Source organism: Pteropus medius, unplaced genomic scaffold (genome assembly GCF_902729225.1).
Source record: "Pteropus medius unplaced genomic scaffold, Ma_sr-lr_union100, whole genome shotgun sequence".
Lineage (NCBI taxonomy): Eukaryota > Metazoa > Chordata > Mammalia > Chiroptera > Pteropodidae > Pteropus > Pteropus medius.
The window spans coordinates 8,479,756-8,499,082 of NW_024345601.1; the positions used below are offsets into that span (position 1 = coordinate 8,479,756).

A 19,327-nucleotide genomic window follows, 5' to 3' on the forward strand; every position below is an offset into this window, starting at 1 on the left:
CAATAACATGATCATAAGCAGGATTTGTTGAGGGGTTAAAAAGAAAATCGAGGTAAGGCAGCAGTTGCTTTGAAATCAAATCAGGAAATGAAAAGACAGACTTCCATTTTCTTCCACCTTTCAGCTGCTCAGCCTTACCTGGATATTTGGATTCTGCCCATTGATATCAGCTTTGGAAAGATCTGGAAAATTTGGTAGATCAAGAAGAAAGGATCTGGGGCCATCTCTTTGCAATGAAGATCGCCTAGCCTCTTGCTGGACTCGCTGTCTGGGGAGGGGTTGGTGTGCAGCCTGGTGGTCCAGAAGCTCCCCTGGTGCTTCTTTGGAGAAAGGAAAGCTGGTTTCTGATGTAGAGTCACTTCCCACATTGAGGTTATTCTAAAACAAACAAGTCAATGAACAAATAAATAGGAGTTGCATGATTCAAAAATGCCACCTTTAACAGTTCATTAAATTGAGTAGTAAAGATAATTGCAATGACTGGAATTAAGCCAGGATGGTATTCCCAATTCATTTTCATTCCCTGTGGTTTAATTTTTCCATTTTCAACATACTAGATCATCAGGAATCTTCTTCCAGCCTGCTACTTGGGAATTGTCTGAGGGTAAATGAGTTATGGGCTATTTACTAAACATCGAACACATCAATACAAAAGTGCCGTTTTGAAGAAGGATAAGTGCTTAGTCAAAACTAGAATTGAATTATGGTTTTCTTCTCACAGCTTCAATTGATTAACCACTCCGGCTTTAGTTATAACCCTAGAGTCCGGAGTTCATTTCTTTGGTGGGGGTAATGGAACAAAAGATCCGATTAAACTGTATAAAGTACTTGAGCCAAATCATTGATTATATCCATCCATCCATCCATCCATGCATCCATCCACCCATCCATCTGCCCAATCAACAAATGCCAACCACATGCTAGGCACAGGAGATACAACTATAAACAAGAAAGGCATGAGGCCTAATTCCCTTGGAGTGTATATCTAGTTAAGGGGAATAAACAATAAATACATGGATAAATAAATAAAAGCAGATCAGAGAGTGGCAACTCTTAAGAAGAAAAGAAAGAAGAAAATGATAGTAGCCAGGGACACATTAGCTAAGTAACTAGGGAAAACTTCTCTAAGGTGACATCTGACATGAGATCTGAACTAGAGAAGAAGGCACTCTGCAAAGATCTAGGGGAGAACATTCCAGCAGAGGGAATAACAAGTAAGGTAGTCCTGAGGTGGTGATGAACTTGGCTCATTTGAGGGACGAAAAGGTGGCCAGTGATGCTGGCATAAAGTGAAAGAGGGACGAACAGCCTGAAATGAAGATGAAGAGATGGGGAAAGCCAGGGAAAAAGTGATAAAAAGGCATTCTAAAGTTTAATGTCTTTATTCTGAAAAGTGCAAGTCTGTTGTTTTTCTCAGCTCGTGAAAATGTCTCTATTTAGTTGTCACTTGGGGAAAATTTTTCCAGTGATTGAAGAGGGTAGAAGTTGCTAGACTTCTTTCCCAAACTAGCCCTTCTCCCCGCATTCTCTCCGGACCTCGCCTCGGAGGCTTCCTTCATCCCTTCGGGGACGGCATTTTCATGTTTACTGGTGGAAGGAGATGTGGAGATAGAATTTCACCAGAGATTGGGTCAGTGGTTAATGTTCTTGTTATTCTTGGGCATGTTTTGGGGTTTTGGAGCATATATTCCAGCACACTGTCTCCACACGCACTCCCTGCCCCCACCACAGTGCCTCTGACCCAGCCAAAGGGTTACATCTGGTATCAAAACACTCCTGACTCTGAGTCCCCAAGGTCAAGAATGGCCTGGGGATGAAACACATGAAACAGATAACTCTTAGAGAGTTAACCTTAGGGAGTAGATTTTTCTACATCTCTCTAAACAGAAGTGGGGCTGAGGAATAAACTTGCTGGTGCAGAAACCAGCTTCGTGAATGTTCCAAGAGGCCAAGAAGAGGGCTGACATAGACAGTATGTCTGTTGTCTCCTTTTCGAAACATGCAGTTGCAGAGGGAGAAGTTGGATGCTCCTCATGTGCATGCTTGCCCTCCCTTTGGGCTCAGAGATGTGGCTGGGGGCAGTGTCTTTGTTCACCTTTCCAACTGCCTCTGCCATGTTTTTTGTCTCTTGGCACATCCTCGAAGAGGGAGTTGTCCTGGCATTTTCAGGCATTGGTTAATATAACAGAGGCCAAATGTAGTATGCTAAGATTGAGTACAGTTCTGAGAGAGAGACAGAGAGAGAGAGAGAGAGAGAGAGAGAATGCTGTATCTTCTTCAACATATTTCTCCCTGGATGCCCAACCCTAAAACTTCCACAACAGTGTTAGTGAGGACATTTGGATTCTCGTGGAAATCTTTTTGCATAGGATTTGGAAATACACGTCTCAGAAAAGTACTAGGAATTGTTTGCCAATTGCTTGAGGGATTCCCTGCAAATCCAGCCCTAACTGCATTGTAACATCTGGGACATACCGCTTCATTGGGTTAAAAACAGAGCTCTCTTTCTTTTTCCCTGTGATTAAGTACTCTTTATCCTACTAAAACATATTTTAGAAGAAGAGATAAGAAATGTATTGTTGAATGTATTATTTGGCATTTTGCTTAGATGGCTGAAAAGCAAGAACTGCATTTGATTGGTTTCTTGATCTGACTCTGGAATTTTTCCTGGTAGAAGATACACCACCACAGAGAGATCCTGGCTTGGCCACGGACCAAGAAAACCCCTTGTCTCTGAGGCTCAGTGATCCCTCGTGTAAAACAGCAGTTACATGGAGAGTCCTGCACCCTCCCAGCAGGACTGTCAGGATAACGCAGATTGGGTTGAATCCACACACAAAACGAGGAGTAAAGAATTAGGGCAATCATCTGGACAAGTCAGGCCTCAAGTGCCTCTGCCGGGAATAGACTGAAGCTAAAGTATGTTTTGGCTTCAGTTAGGCACGCAATTGTGGCATTTCTCCATCTTTCTCCAATTCTCCCCCTTCTTTGTCCTCCACAAGTTCAGTGTTTGTAAAGGATTTGGAGGATGGGATGTAATAGAGAAATACTAATTACGACCTCTGAATATCTGAATTACTCTTGCATCTCTACCAAAATATATTTATCTGGAAACCTTGGCTCCCTGCAGTGGAATGTCCCCAAACTCTTCAGGAACTGGGAGCCCAGGATAGAGCCATCTTATAATGGCTCAAATAAAATGAAACTCATCTTTATTCAATCGATAACAAGATTTTTGGATAGCCATTATTTTGGTAATCTAGATTTTAAATCCAGTATGGGAGATGGCATTGGTTATAGCATTTGCTAACAATGCAGGCAAAATCCTTTTCTTCTTTCTTTGGGACACACTGCACATCTTTCTTGCAGAGGCCCCCACTGGAAGTCTTGCTTGATGAACATCACTCACGTCTCACCAAGCTCACTCACTGAGTGTCCCACTTAAATAATTCTAGCAGAGTGAAGATTCTCAGGAAGGGTGGATCTCAAAGTAAAGATTTAAATAGTTTGTGTTTTATTCAGGAAAGCAAACATCCTTCCTTGAAGACAATAGCTTAGGTAAGTCCAAGAATTGAAGCAATGTCACCATTCTTTCCAAAGTGCTGCAGGATTCATTCTGCCTAAGTTCAAGTGACATGAGGGGGCGTGCTCAGTTTGGGGGTATATTTCTTTACCCACAATATGTCATTGAGTTGAGTTCTAATCTGTTACAGTGCTACAGCTTCAGTAGCAATGTTCTCTCTGCAACTCATTTGAGAGCTGCAACTGCCAATAAAAAGAGAAATAGAAGAACTAAAGCTATTATATGGTTTATACACATGCATTGTTGAACTGCTGAGGCAAGTGATATACAGTGGCCAAATTATCCAGCTACTGCTGATACTCCCCATCTTTGTGCATGGTTCCTGTCCCTCTGCTATTTTACAGCTTATTCTTATTCTTACCTAAAATAGAAATCAAATAATAATAAAATGTTAATGATAATAACAAATAATAAAATAGGCTCCATGCTCATGCAGCTTAGTATTTTGCCTTAGATGACAGTATTGTGGCAAACACTGCAATCTATTCCCCTTTTTCTTACTCAGTGTTTGCTTCAGGTGAAAATGTACCTGGCTAAAACTACATTTCGCAGCATCCACTGCAGCTAGAGGTGATCATGTTACACAGTCCTGCCCAATGAGGTATAAGTGGAAGGGGCTGGATGGGACTGCTGAATAGGAAGCACAGTCAGTTTGCCTTTGCCTTTCTCTCTTCCACTTTCTCCTGCTTGAAATGTGGGTACAAGTGCTTGAAGTGGAATGAAGTAGCAGGGAGACATGAAGGCTATATGCTAAAGGTGATATAATGGAAAGACGAAGGTGCCTAGGTCCCTGATTGCATTGCAGAACCATCACACCAGTCCTGGAACGGTGACCTCTGAACTTCTTTTACCTCTATAATCAACATTAATGTTAACTTTGACAATGGTGCAGCACCAGTATTAGTTCCCTATTGTGACTAATTCTAATTGTGACTAACCATAAAAAAGGGAGAAGCCCTGTTTAGCTAAGTGAGGCAAAGTTGAGTCCTCTGTTCTTTTGCAATGGGACACAATCCCCAGGTAATGACGTACCAACGGAGCATTTAATGAATTATCATGGTGAACTTCACAATGGAAGTCAGGCTACAGATGCTCAGCTCTGCTGTTAACTTTCCTAATATCTTATTCCAACTCTACCATCAACACCCTTTTCCATACATTTACAAAATCTTATCATTTCACCATCTATACATTACATTACTCAAATCTATTACTCACTGCGCAATGTAGTATTTCCTTTAATTTGTCCTAAAATACTATCATTAAATTTCAAGGAGTTTGCCCTTACTAAAAGGAACCAGAGCTCCTAGGACAAATGGCTACTTCCACGGCTTGGGCAAGAAAGTATAGGTGGGTTTGAAATACTTTGCTGTGCCAGAAACAAGAAAGCTTTTAGTGATTAACAGTGTCCTCTAGAAAGAACACAGGAGCCAGCTTAAAAGGACCTCACTGCGCACAGATTAGACAATTGGAGCATCAAAACAAAAAGCTTGTAGTTGACCACCATATATTAAATCTATGAAAACCCATGAGTCTATGATGACACTAACCAAAGGGAAAAGACAGAAAAACTATTGTCCCCATTCATGGTAGGACTTACAACACTCCTTACCTGAATATTGGTTTAAAAAGAAAGAAAAGGTTTTCTGAGGAAGTAATGTTTGAGCTGAGATTGAAAAGGTGAGTAAAAGTGAAGCAATTGACGAGAACAGAGCAGAGGAGGAGGTGGGCTAGTGAGCAAAGCAGTCCCGGCAAAGGATACAGCAGGTGCAGACTCCCTGCGACCTGACAGAGCCTGGTACAGAGACCCAAAGGATATCAGGACTGGAAGGGAGTTGGATGTTAGGATCCAGGCCACTCAGTAAGAGATCACTGAGTTAAATAATGAAAATACCAGGTACAACATTCTGACATCTTGATCCGCCAGCCATTGGTCTGAAAGCTTTCTATCACAGTGTGTTATGACTTTATCGCTAGGCCACCACTTCCCTGGTGGCATTCTCTGAGTCATTTGGAGGCTTGCTGAAGCTAAATGGGCTTGGATCTCTTCCCTCCTCCCTCACTCTCAACAGCTGGCCCTGAATGCCTCCAGGAAAGGTCTGCCAAGGTGAACTGAAAGAGAAAATCTCTCATCTGTAGACTGGGTACAGTTTCGAAGATGACAAGCCCAGATGCTTTGTTGTTTGAGTCCTTTCTCCTCAGAACACTACTGGCCCAAGACCAAAAATGCCCAACCACTGCCTTCAGCAACTGCATGGCTGGAGCTGCTTATTTTGACTGTCCTTGTGACCAAGGTGGATTAGCACCAACACATTGAAGTTAAAGTGATCACAATGGCCAGAGTTTTCAGCTGGTCACTGGGCAGAGACAGAAGGAGACAGAGGGAATCTTCAGAGAACTACGCCACAGGAAAAATTAGGGTGATCAGTTTGAGGGGGGGCAATCAAGGTATAGAAATGGGTGATGGGTCCAACCTGGGAAAAAAGTGTGCTACGCATCATTGTCCTAGTCTGCAAAAACAGCCACCTGCTTTATTCTGCGAACATCAGCCAAAGGCTGGTGTGTGGAAAACAGGCCTGATCTATCTACTTCCGGACCCTCCAGAAGAGGTAAAACTAGTAACAAACTGACTGGCTAGGACAGTTTTAGTGCTTTGTTTTTCTTTTTTTCTTTTTTTTCTCTTTCTTTTAAATAAAGGCTGTGGTAAGTATTCCCACATTAACACAACCAGGCAGACTTCTTGGAGGCAGACGGGATGGCAGATTTCTGGAGGGGAAAGAACGAGCCATATCTACCATCTCGAACCCCACACCCTCCAATTCCGCAAACTCAGGAGGCACCCAATAAGTACTAGTTGATGATAATGATGGCCACAGGCCTAGTTAGATTTTATTTTAATTAGGCTCAGGCTATAGGCTTCATTACCCCTCATGTGGCTTTTTATGTGGGATCCTAAAGAAAAAGAAATCCAGGAATCTTCTATTGAAGATATTAAAGAAGATATTATTAGCAATGCTTTTGGTCTCATAGACTTTGAACAACAAACAACAGAGATTATAATTAACGTCACTGCAGCCTCTCTCCTTAAAACATACTAACAATATAGCTAATTAGCAATATGTCCTCATTTGGGGCTGGACATCTGCATATTATTATCGACAATGCTTGTTTCCTTTTTCCAGATTAAAGGAAGCCATACTGCACCCAGGCATATGGCTGTGCTCCTTCCACATTAAAACACTTCGTTTTCTTCTACCCACGATAAACACACAGGGTTTTATCTGTGCCGGGCATCGATTTTTGTCTGGAACACTTCCACATGTCTAAAAATAAGTTCAAGAATGCCAAAGGGAAGAGCAAATGTTTCCCTGTTTGGGGAGATAAAAGAATAAAAGGGCACACTGATTATCTTTACACATGATTGGGGAGCTAGCGCCCCTAGGAAGAGAAAATCAGAAGAGTAAACAAAATGAATTTCAGACCATAAAATCTGCTTTCTCAGGGGGCGCACTCGTTCTTAGGGCTCAGGACCATCATCGGAGGAGTGGCAGTAGGGGGTGGTTGAGGCTCATTCTGGAGAGAAGTCAGGAGGCCATGGGGAGAACCGTGCACTGTTGAATATACAGATGGCCAAGTTGGCCCCCTCCTGCTCGCTCTCCACACCTGTGTGATGGAATCACTCCCCTTCAGGCAGCAGGAATGGAGGGAATTTCAATGGCTCTATTTCGTAGAAAGTATAAAAATGCAAATTCCTGGCAAAGGGGAAATGGTCAGAAATGGCTTTAATCTTTGGTGCAGGGCCCTGAAGACAACTCTGGGAGCTGGCGACACAGGCACATCATGTTTCAAGAATGCAGGACTGTTGCGTCTTGGTTGGGAATAGTGCCTTCTGTTGAAAGCCTGACTAATAGCTGAGGAATCTTTCATTATAGTGGCAGAATGTATCATAAGAATGTTTATTTTAGGGCTTGGGAATGACCCTGCTTATGATCTCAGGCGACACTTTAGAAGAAATGAAGAATGGTCAACTTGCATTTGGGCACAGAGCTAGCTCCACAGGGGAAGGGGCCACTAGTGTGGGCCACCCAGCCCTGTGCTGCTTTCTTAATTGAAGGCTCTTGGGGCCAGCCAACAAAATGGAAGTCAACATCCCACTGGCTTGCCTCGGACACTTCTGTAAACTGCTTTGATCTTGAAAATGTGAGGATTACTGGTGATTTTTCAAGTTGTGCTTTCTCCACTGCTGGCAAAGAAAACAGAGTGGGAACTCTCCAGGACCCATTTCCTTTATGTCCTGTGAGGCTAAAGAATGAACAGAAAAGAAATATGAGCTATTCTTTCAAGTCTAAGAAAACATGTAAAGAGCAGAATACAAGGGTGGAAAGCCGAACTGGCCAAAGAAAACTTCACTCATCATCTAAAACATCTTTGCAAATGTAAGAGGATGAAGAAATTGTATTTCCCAGAACCCTTCTCAGGAGGAATGATGGGCTTGCCTAGAAGGGACATTTTGATAAATCTCGGCGTATGAGACAAACCCTCCTCAAGAGTGAGCTAAGGGGAGGCTCTGTCTGATGAGGGAGTATTTGAATTTGAAGGCAAAGCTAATTCGCTCAGGGCTATAAAGAACAGGCCAAAGGTAGTCACCAGGGAACTTTGGTCCTTGCCCCTTAGCTTAGCATGTAGAGCTCAGCCTCCATCTAAGCCAAACTTTGAGCAAATATTTAAGGAGTATGGATTATTGAGGATTTTTCAAGTTGTGCTTTCACCATTTCTAGCAAAGAAAACAAAGTGGTAACTATCCAAGTCCCATTTTCTTGGAACCAGTTTGGAGAGACACCAAATTATTAGCATGCCTAAATGGTCCAGCTAAGTCCTCCTTTGACCAGAGGGGGAGTATATTGAACAGGACAAGGAGACCCAGGAAGTGAACAACTCCTGCAGTAATTCTATGTCTCCCCACACAGAATGGGGGTGGACACTCAAGGCCTTGCTCAAGTCTTGTGTTCTGCTATTGAAAGGCAGAATCTGGAAGGCACACCAAAGAGCATGAGATGGCAGAGTTAGAGGATGGCTGGGGGTGGCGTGGCCCTGGGAAACCTTGCTCAGCTTATCATTTTAATTAAGAAGATGGATTTCTCTCAACACCCAAAGTCAAGACCTCCAACCCCTCATTGAAACCTACCACAAATTTCTCTGCTCCAAGTACCTCTAAAATGGGTTTTAAAGGGAACTAAACCTTAACCTTGGAATCCTGGAAAAAGGCTAATGGTATTGTGGAAGGGTTCTGGGACAGGAGGTATGAGGCCTGAGTCTACATCTCAACATCACCCCTACCTACTTTTGTAAGTTTAGGCAAGTGATTGCACCTTTGCACCTGTGGTAGATTGGTTTGCAAAAATGTCCATAAATTCTCTGTCTCTAAATATCCACACTTTGGGTAGTTGTTTCCCACACTGTCTTTGCGCTTGGCCACGTGACTTACTTTGGCCAATAGACAACAGTAAGTAGAGACAAGTGCTTGTACATCGAGGCTAGCCTATTTTTGTTGCTCTTTGGAATCCTGAGACTACTGTGTGAAGAGGCCTTGGCTAGCCTACTGGGTGATGAGAGACATGTGGAACAAAGACAATCTATCCCAGGCCAACCAGCCAGCCAATGACCAGTCACTCAAAAGGAGACCATCCTAGACCATCTTAGACCATCCGGCTCCAGCTGAGCCAAACCATACTAGAAAATCCACCTAGCTGACCCATGGAATCATGAGGAATAATAAACATTTGTGGTTTTAAGCTAACAAATTCACAATAGTTTGTTACACAGCAAAAGTAACTGATACAGGACTTCAGTTATTTCTTCTGTAAAGTGGGCATGGTGAGGAAGGATGGAAACTGCAGAAAACCTCTCAATCCATCCAGTTTTGACATACTAGGAATGGAATCCTCAAGAGACACTTGTCCTGGAGAAATTATTTTCCAACAACAACAATAATAAAAAAACTTATCCTAAATGCTGAAAACATCAAATTGAGGATGGAGAGATTATGGTCCTAAATGCATAAAATATAACTACTATCTTCAGTGATGAGAACACTCTTTTCTCCTATCCTTCCACCTGCTAACTCCACGTTAGGTAGAATCTGTTGGAAAACACCCTCCTGCCTACTACTTCCGTCATTTACATGTGTTGCTTTGTTAACAAGCTCCACTGACAGTTTTTCAAAGATTCCGAGCTGAGACTTAACAGTTCTCCCTTACACTTTCATGATGCACCTGTACCGCTCTCTGGGCTGCCAGAAACTAGTAATGTCCATTTATTAGGGAACCCCTACTGACACCATAAAACAATTATAGAGCTATCATAGACCAACTAGGGCCTGAGGTGAAGAGAAAGCTGTAGCCACCACGACTGGTGCTCTTTCCCACCTGCCTATACAGATTGTTCTTATTTAGACTGCTGTTCTGTTCTCTCCAGGAAACTGTTTGATCCCTGCTTGGAAAGCTGGCAGCTGATGCAACTGTGGGCCCCTGATTTAGCTTGGCTAACTTTTTTTTTTTTTTTGTATAAATGGTTGGGGTGTTTGCTCTATCCATGAATTCACTCAACAAACACTGACTGGATGTCTGCTTTGTTTCAGGTGCTCTGCTGGGCCCAGACTGTTCAATAGCACATAGCTTGTTAAGACAGATTCTCCAAAACTTGAAAATAAAGCAAAAGGATGACTGTAAGTTTACCAGTTCATACTGGGACACAGTATGACAGGCCTGTCCCTGATTATTTAATTCTCTAGGAGACTGTACCTTTGTTTCACCTATTATTTACTATTGATTAGGGCCCAGACTAAAAGTTACATGAACACTTGTAGATTTTCATCCTGTAGAAATACAAATGTTTTTTGTCCAGTAGAAATAATAAATCATTAAAGATTCTTATTAAAAAGAAAAAAAATGTAACTATGTAGGGTGATGAATATTAACTAAACTTATTGTGGTAATCATTTCCCAATATATGCAGGAATCATTATCTTGTACAGCTTAAACTTATTGATGTTATATGTCAATTATATCTCAATAAAACTAGAAAAAAAAGAAACGGTAACTCAAAATTTACTGTCTTATTGCCCTATAGGACATTAACCAGTTTTGTTTCTAACTTACAAATTTACTTTCTCGTCATTTTCCCAACTAATTTTATAAATATCTGTTCCTTTAAATGCTTTAAACTGTTATTAGCATCTTCCTAGTTCACTCCTTAATCAGTTAAATAAATCTTTGATATATATTCATTTTATATTTGTATGACACTCATGTTTTTAACATGCCTTTCAATAGCAGTTACTTTTGCTGTGTAACAAACTTTTAGACTCCAGCAGGGAAGTTAGGAAATGCTTACACATCTATAAAATACAAGGTAGAAAGTGGGAAATTCTTTAGCAGTGGAAATTTTCAATGTAAGGACAAAAAATCATCTAGACTACTAATTATGATTTCACACCTCACCATGTATTGAATCTTTAATGTCACCATATTATGTTCTTTCACTTTCTTTAAAAGACTCCGATCCAAAACTGGGCCAATGCACTAATATGCTGAGACAAGTATTGAGAAGCATGGTTTGTGAGCAAGACTTCTCTTGGGTGTCTCCTCTTGGGTGTCTCCTCTTATGAGGGGTCCCAACAGGAGGGCAGAAGGCCAAATGTCAGGTGTCAGAGGGTACCCACCCTACTTTCAACTATTTTATTACCTCTCTGCCCCTACAAAATTTCCTACTCTGACCCTAGAGAAACAAAGCATCCCCCCCAGTTTGGTTCTCAACAAAGATAATTCTCCCACTAGGGCTCACTCAGTTAGCTGAGAGTCAAGAAAAGAAAAGAGTGAGCTTCTCAGAGGCTTTCTGTCAGAGGGTGGTCACAAATGGGGCCATGCAACAGAGAATGAGTCTACGTGTTTACTGCTCCCAGGTATAAACATCACAGTAGTAGGGTGGATCAGTCTGAATCTGGGCAGGAAATAGATAGTACTGAGGTAGTGAGTGACTAAGGAGAGTTTAATAAAGGAACAGTTCACAGATGTCTGGGCAAAGAGGCTGGAAACCACCAAAGATGTCACAGTAGTCAGGGCCAATAAAGCCTGGGAGATCTTATACCCCCAGGCCTGATGAGGCAAGGAAAGGGAGAAGTTACTGTTGCCCAAAGCGGGAGTGCGGTATGTGTGTGGTGGGGGTGAGATAGGGGGCTCCCTACATACTGCAACCTCCCTCCTCATTCTCTCATTTCCTGCCACATTTGCCATTGGCCTAATCCAATTAGAAGCCCGAGAGCCAGGGAGCCTGTGGATGTAATACACACAGATCATGTACCTGAGGCATAAATTAGGATGGAGAAGGGCAAACAAAGACTTGATCTAGAGAAGTGACTAGAAGATACTGAGCAAACAGGACACACTATCACCTGCGCCAGGCTCTGGACGTTAAATATAATCTTCGGAAAATCTGTTTGAGGTGGACATGAGTGCCGCGTTCCAGGGACAAGGAAATTGAGTGGAGAAGCCCCTAGCTGGAAGTAGGCATCACCACCCTGTTCCTTCCACTATGCCAAGCTGTCCTCATTTCTCCCCTGGAGGTGCTGTTTAGAATAAGAGGGTCTGCAGCCACTTTGAAATCCTTATCCTCCACTGACTGTAACCCATCCGGGGGTAACAGTTCCAAGGGAATTGGCTCAAGAACACCGGCCTGAAGTGCACCATTGATTGAATCCTCAACTATGCTCCCCCATTTTCTTTGGTGGAGAGTCCTGGCCTCATTTTCTTAAGAAAACTTCTACTAACCCAGTGCTTCTTGACTTGTGCACGCTGACGACTTCACAGGGACAGGTAAGTCTGATCGACAAAAACAACTGATATGATGAGGATGAAATAAAATGGATGGTGACTAATTCATGAAGGAAGCAAGAATAAAATGGCACACTTCATGAGAGCACTTCATGAGAACATTATGGAGCTATTCAGTGGGCCAGATGAGACAGAGAACAGAGAAAGAAGAAGTCACAAAGAGCCAGGCTCCAAACACGTATTATATTGGATATTAGCATTTAGGGTCATCACATTCTTCCTCATACCTGCTAAACATTTGGGGTGAGCTCTGAAAGTGACAGGATTCCAAATGGCTATCCACAGTGGAATGCAGAAGTAAAATGTATGCATAAAATATTCGCCAAATGAAACAACTGGCGAATTTCAAACATAATGTTGAACAAAGGAAGTCAGATACAGATGAACATAAAACTTATGATTCTTTTTATATAAAGTTCAAAAGGAGGCAAAACTAACCCATTCTTCTATTAGAAGTCAGGATAGTGGTGCCCTTTGGGGTGCTAGTGGGTAGAAGGGAGCCCTTGAAGGGGAGCTATGCTCTAGTTCTTGATCTGGAAGTTCATGGGTGTACTCACTTTGTAAAAATTCATGTGTGATTTATGCTCCCTTTTGTATGTATGTTACTTACAACTTAAATAACTGTCAAAAACACAAAAAGAAAGGAAAATGGAAAGAGAATTAGAGAGAAGTGGCAATTGGCAGGGTCACAGATATTTCTTAAAGATGCCAAGCTTCTCTGTTACCACTATTTTGTGAACAACAAAGCGTGCAGGGAAATATAGCATTTGAAAAAAGGGGGCTCTGTCTTGGTCATGTTATTTCTCTGTGGAGTAGTTTTCTTACCTGTGAAATGGGGAGCATCTCTGTGGTAAAAACATTTCTTTTCTATCCTTTGTTATTCTCTTCTCTTAGCTTTTCCTAGTACTCACTTGTATATTGTTATCTTTATCTCTTTCTCTCTCTTTTTCCCAGAACTTAAAACCCAACCCGCTTCCCCCCACCCCCTTCAGGAGAGGACCAGACAGCTGCCAGAGGGGATGGGCAGTGGGTGGTCCTTTTTCTTAGCATCTGGGATGACAAGCCATTCTCTTCCTATTAATTATCGAGCATACATATCTCTTTTCCTGTGTTTTCAAAACTCCCTCTCATCCTTCAAACTGCATTTATCCTGAAAGGCTAAAGAAAATGTAGTACATACATGCAATGGAATATTATTCAGCCTTGAGAAAGCAGGATATCCTGCTATTTGTGACAACATAGATGGACCTTTAGCACATTATGCTAAGTAAGGTAAGTCAGACAGAAATATAAGTACCGTATGATAGCACTTATATGTGGAATTAAAAACACACATACAAACTTGTAAAAACAGAGAATAGTGGTTAACAGGGGATGCGGGGTGAGAGGATGGATGTTCTTTTCTCTTGAATGTTTTCCTCATCAGGCCCAGCTCCCACCTTCCCTAGTCATGATCACACCTCCACCTCCACCACCTTTCTAAGGTGCATCTCTGTGCTAGTCTTGTCCAAACACTCTTCATGCATTATCTCAAGCAATGCCTCCCCAAGTTTCCTCCCTGATGGGTACAATTATCATTGTGCCCATTGTACAGATGAGAAAACTGAAGTTGAAAATGTCACTGAAGTTACCCAGCTCATAAAGGGTTCAGCTTAATAAGCCTGTGAAATCTGGCTGACTGGCAGGGGTCGAAGGCATTAACGCTGGACCAGTGGACACAGAGACGGCAGCTACATTGGCTGAAGCCACAGAGAATGTTAATATACTTTCCGATCACCCTAGTGTAAAGAGAGTGGCCAAGATGTAGAGAGGGGACCCAGATTGCTCATTGGCTGCCTCTTCAAATAGGCACCTTCGGGAGGGAAGGGGTGGTCAGTGCTTTAGTCTGTTGAGTTTAAAAGCCATTTTCATCTCCACGATCCCCTAAAAAAATACAGCTGGTCATGAAAATAGTCACATCAGACCTGTGAGACAGGAGCAGGGAACAAGGTAGTCTTGGGATTCAACCTCCTATATTTATAGAACATGATCCAGAGGATCACTGGGGAGACTTGTGGCACATGAGAGGGTATCTGACCTGGGCCCGGAATACAGGGTTCCTGACCCCCAGCCTGGTGCTCATCCCATTGAACTTGCTGCTTTGGTAGCACTGCTCTGTTGCTCCCCATAGTTTTCCATGACTGAGTCACAGAAATTTAGCTTTTCCCTTTATAGTTGTAATTTCACTATAAAATCTGGACCTTGCTAAATACCCTCTGGATGGATGGATGGGTGGATGGTTGGATGGCTGGCTGGATGGATGGATGGACAGACAGATGGGTGGATGGATGGAAAGATGAATAAACAAGATTTCAGAGCCTGGTGCCAAATGCTAAGTGATTATTCCCATGGTTTGAAGATGGCTCCTCTAAACCTGAAAGCTCCCTGGTGCCCCAAAAGCTCCCTGCCACACACACACAGAAAACCCATCAGCAAAGATAAATCTCAAATTGTCTTAAGTCTAACTTGCAGTTTCTAGGAGATTAAAACAATGACTCATGTATGAAATCGAAGAAGCAAAACCACTTTGTTCCCAGCATATACACAGCAGTCATCAACTAAACCAAGTGTCAAATATGCCCTAGTCTCAAGGAAACACACCCCAAATAGCATTCGTTCAGCAACTCCTCTGCACACTTGCTCCTTAATCTTCCAGGGAGATCTTCTGGAAAACAGGAGCCTGATGAATATATTCACACCATGTGTCTGAGGGTTCTGTAGACTGGGTCATCTGTTGCCAAGAAAATGCTCTCTTCAAACAAGCCACACAAGCCCCGACTGGAAAGGCTCATGTAGCAACTGGAGCTTCACTCTCCTCCAGCAAATTTATACCTCATTCTGTGCAAGTACCATTTGTTTGCCTCTCTTGGACTCTCCCATTCACCCCCAGCCAAGATTGGTTTTTAGATAGAGTCCAACCAATTTTAACCAAAGCCCTGGGTATTCAGTCGCTAAGAGCTCCACACGTTCACTATCCCCAGTTTTCTACAGAAAAGGCACAAAGTATGCAGAGAGTCCTCCAACATACCATGTTATACAAACTTATGAATGGCTTCTTTCAAAATCCTGACTTTTGAAAGTAGGCTCAAGAAGGTCAGAGTTTATTACAAGTGGATTTGCTCCCTCCCTGACCAAAAGATATATGCTTTTTGCTTTTTAACAGAAAGAGAGCATCTTAGGATCCCTCCCTCCTGCATGTCACTGCTGGTTCCCTCGCTTTTCTGGAGTCCCCTTTTCCCTCATGTCAGATCATGACCTCAGGCCTCGAGCCTGATGAAGAGAAGATCCCATTCCCCAGAATTCCTATCCCCCAAGGAAATCTCTCCCGTTCCAGGTCTTGAACAAAGATTCCACTATGCATGTTTGATCTCTTCACGCTCCATTTTCATTAGTCCTTCGCACTCTCCATCACTTGGAAAAATACAAACAGCATGGTTCAGTTTTAAGGTTAAGAACTGACAGTCTCCATAAACATTTTTACAATCAAAGCCGACTTATCCACTGCCAGAATTTAGTGTCTGTAGAAGAGGGGGTGAGGTGGGATGGAAGCAAAGAGTGGAAAGTGGAAAAATCAAACGTCAGAACAAGAAAACAAGTTGCTGTGCATTAAACTGAGAGGGGAAGGATGCCCCACTCCATTGCCAGCAAAGAACTGAGTTGATCCGTGTCTAAATAATTAAAGTACAGTAGTCCTTCTTATCTGGGGGGTCCATTCCAAGACCCCCAGGGGATACCTGAAATTGCAGATAGTGCCAAACCCTATATATGCCATGCCTTTTTCTATACATAAATGCCTATGATAAAGTTTAATTTATAAATTAGGCACAGTAAGAGATTATAACAATCAATAATAAAATAGAACAATTATAGCAATATACTATAATAAAAGTTATGGGAATGTGGTCTCTCTCTCAAAATATCTTATTACACTGTATGTGGAGTTTGGATATGCTGAACAAAGGGATGATTCACAACCCGGGTGGGACGGAGCGAGATTTTGTCCAAACAGCATGCGATTTAAAACATATGAATGGTTTATTTCTGGGATTTTCCATTTGATATTTTCAGACTGTGGTCGACTGTGGGTAACTGAAACTGCAGAAACCGAAACTGGGTATAAAGGGGGCCCACTCTATCACAGGGAGGGACAGGGAAACCCAAGGGGCAGAGTAGCTCAGGTACAAGTTCCTGACTTATAGAAAATACAAAGCAGCTAATGGTCCTCAGTTATGAGATTGCCAGGTCATAAATATTAAAAATGGTCTATGAAGAGGTTATAAAATCATTCTCAGGATATTTTAAGTAGTGAGAAGCAGAGAGTAAAATAGATAGGGGCAGAGAAACCTAGAACTTAAGCCACACTCTACTGTATACCACCCCAAATATTTAAGAGCTGTAATCATCTAATTAGCTAGGATTCGTTTTTTATGGTGTGTAGGCAGATGAGCTTGAGGGCCTTTATTCATTTACTCATTCAACATATAATGACTGAGAGCCAATTACTCCAATCTAAGTGCTAGGAATACAATTGTGAGGAGACAGTCCTTGCACTCTGGAGTTTATAGCTTCCGGCAGGGGTTCTCATACTTTGTTGCTCCTCCTGATACCCTGTGTCTGGGGTAGGATCTCGGCACCACACTTTCAAAGACCCCTAGGGGATTCCAATGTGCGGCAAGTTTAGGAACCACTTAGAATTCTCACCTGTTGCCATGATGGACCCATTGAAGAGCACAAAAGTCTTGCCCATGGCTCATCTTAGCAGCTCCTGCTCTGCTTTCTAAAACTTCATGTGCCCACAGGGACCTCATCGTAATGTCTTCACTACAAGTACAAAATTCTCTGTAAACTTAATCTACTCTACACCTGCCCGAGAGAGTTTCCTAACTGAAAGTACTAGCCACATTCTCAAAAGGCGATAGGATGGCCTCCTTATTCCAAAATCTAAATCAGGACACATTACCCTGCACCTAATCTGATGATCATGGTACAAAATATTGGAAACCCAGGCCATCCCAGAAACCATAAGCCTTCTGGCTGCCATATCTACAAGGTCCTTTCAAGGCAGACTCCCAGTAGGTTTAAATCATCTGATTCCTTTGTTATGGTAGAAAAAGAGAACTTGCTTGATAAGCCCATTCCCTCTGTTCTCTTTGAGCTTTTATATCCAATTCCCTTTCAAGTGATCAATAGAAATCTCTTATAGACTTTCTTGGAACTACTCCTGGATTTTCACCAATTTAGAAAGGAAACATTACATTAAGTCTTTTTCTGGAAGGCCCCAGGAATTTTCAAAAATGAGAAAAGAAAAGAGAAAGAAGAAATGAGTCTGCTTTGAAGTTGCAATGAATGCGCCAGAAGAAAAAAACAAAACCCAAAACCCCAAAATGATGGATCCTGAGAAAAATGTTGCAGGAGAAGTACTTCCCCCTGTTTCCCATTGTGCGTTCTTAAGGGTGAAGTGGTCCCCACTCAAACCACCAGAGCCTGCCAGTTGGCCAACCCAGCGGCATTCCACTACAGAGATTAAAACCAACTTTATGATTGTGGTGCAAATAATAAAGAGCCTGGCAGGGTTTCCTTCCAAAATGAAAGCTCATTTATTTTCTGAGGTGTATAATTTGGTTGTAAATGTTTCCTTTGGGCCAAAACATCCCAGATTGGGTTTTTGCCTGGAACACATCACTGCTTTGCTGGAGAAGAATGGACTCCGTGTGGTCCCGCTGCGTCCGTCCGCTCAGGGCACGGAGAAGTTCGAGTTGGCCCTGCTCTTGTTTCACGTCTGGCGGCAGTGGTCTGCTGGGTAGAACCAGAGATGGGGAGGCAGGAGGCACTGGACCTGGACTGGCTGCACCAACTCCCAAGTCCTGGCCCATCTGTGAAATGGGCAGGCTCACCACTGGCCCTTACTCACACCTGTTTCTTTATCTCTCGATGGAGGGGAGAGCAGAAGAGCATTAGGAGCCCTCTTCCCTGCGAAACTTGGCTTTTCTTCCAGGTCTTTGTGTCTTTATTTTATTTATCTTTTCGAATATCATCTTAAAAAAATCCACCCAGCAATGACTAATATTTGGATAAAGGCAAAGCCAGATTCTTTCCAGGGCTCATGGGCTGACCACACGTACTTGGGGCCAGAATTTGGCCCATTATGTTTAGCCAATCTCACCCAATTATAAACAGCTTTTTTCTCCTATATGAGCAGCTTAAGAAATAATAGCCTTTTCTACCATTTTCCTGTTTATCAACTCTTCCTTACATCGTATACTTTTATCCTACCTTCCATTTGCATCTTCACATTAAATCCAAAGTCAGTGCTATGCTTTGTAGATAAAAATATATTTATTCCACTATCTGCCTCACCCCCTCAAAGAGCTGGCAATATAAAACAGGGACATATCTGATGGGATCAAGTGAGTGGCATCAAAAGTCATCATGTGACACCCCTTCAGTATATCTGAAGTTGTTACTGCAACACTGGGATGGGGCAAAGGAAGGGGAAAGAAGTGGATTGAAAGGGGAAACAAAATCAGTGTAGTTCACCTGGGGAACATGCAAAGAACACTGGTAGAAATTAGTATTATGGGACCTGGCTCAAGGGGTGAAGTTCAATAGTCTCATTTATTATGAAGCTACTTCCTTGGAAATGATGAAGTGTGCTTTTGCTAAACCTGAAATTCTCCTAAGATTGACCCTGAAGCAGCCTGTCAGGCAAATTGTTACATTAAAAATACCTTCCTATGGAGTATAGCCATCTTACTGCTAAGATGAACAGTCTATTGACTTGTCAAAATTTTATCACATTTGCAGTTGATCATGACCC

At 42.4% G+C, this 19,327-nt stretch overlaps 1 protein-coding gene across 2 annotated transcripts in view; it reads right to left on the bottom strand.

Annotated features, from left to right (window-relative positions):
• ISM1 (isthmin 1) overlaps window positions 1–19,327 on the bottom strand; it is a 66,054-nt gene that overhangs the window by 22,832 nt on the left and 23,895 nt on the right. For both annotated transcript variants that reach the window (XM_039874473.1, XM_039874474.1), the window contains exon 2: window positions 139–378. In XM_039874473.1, the coding sequence (XP_039730407.1) occupies window positions 139–378 (240 nt within the window). The remainder of the gene's footprint in view (window positions 1–138; window positions 379–19,327) is intronic.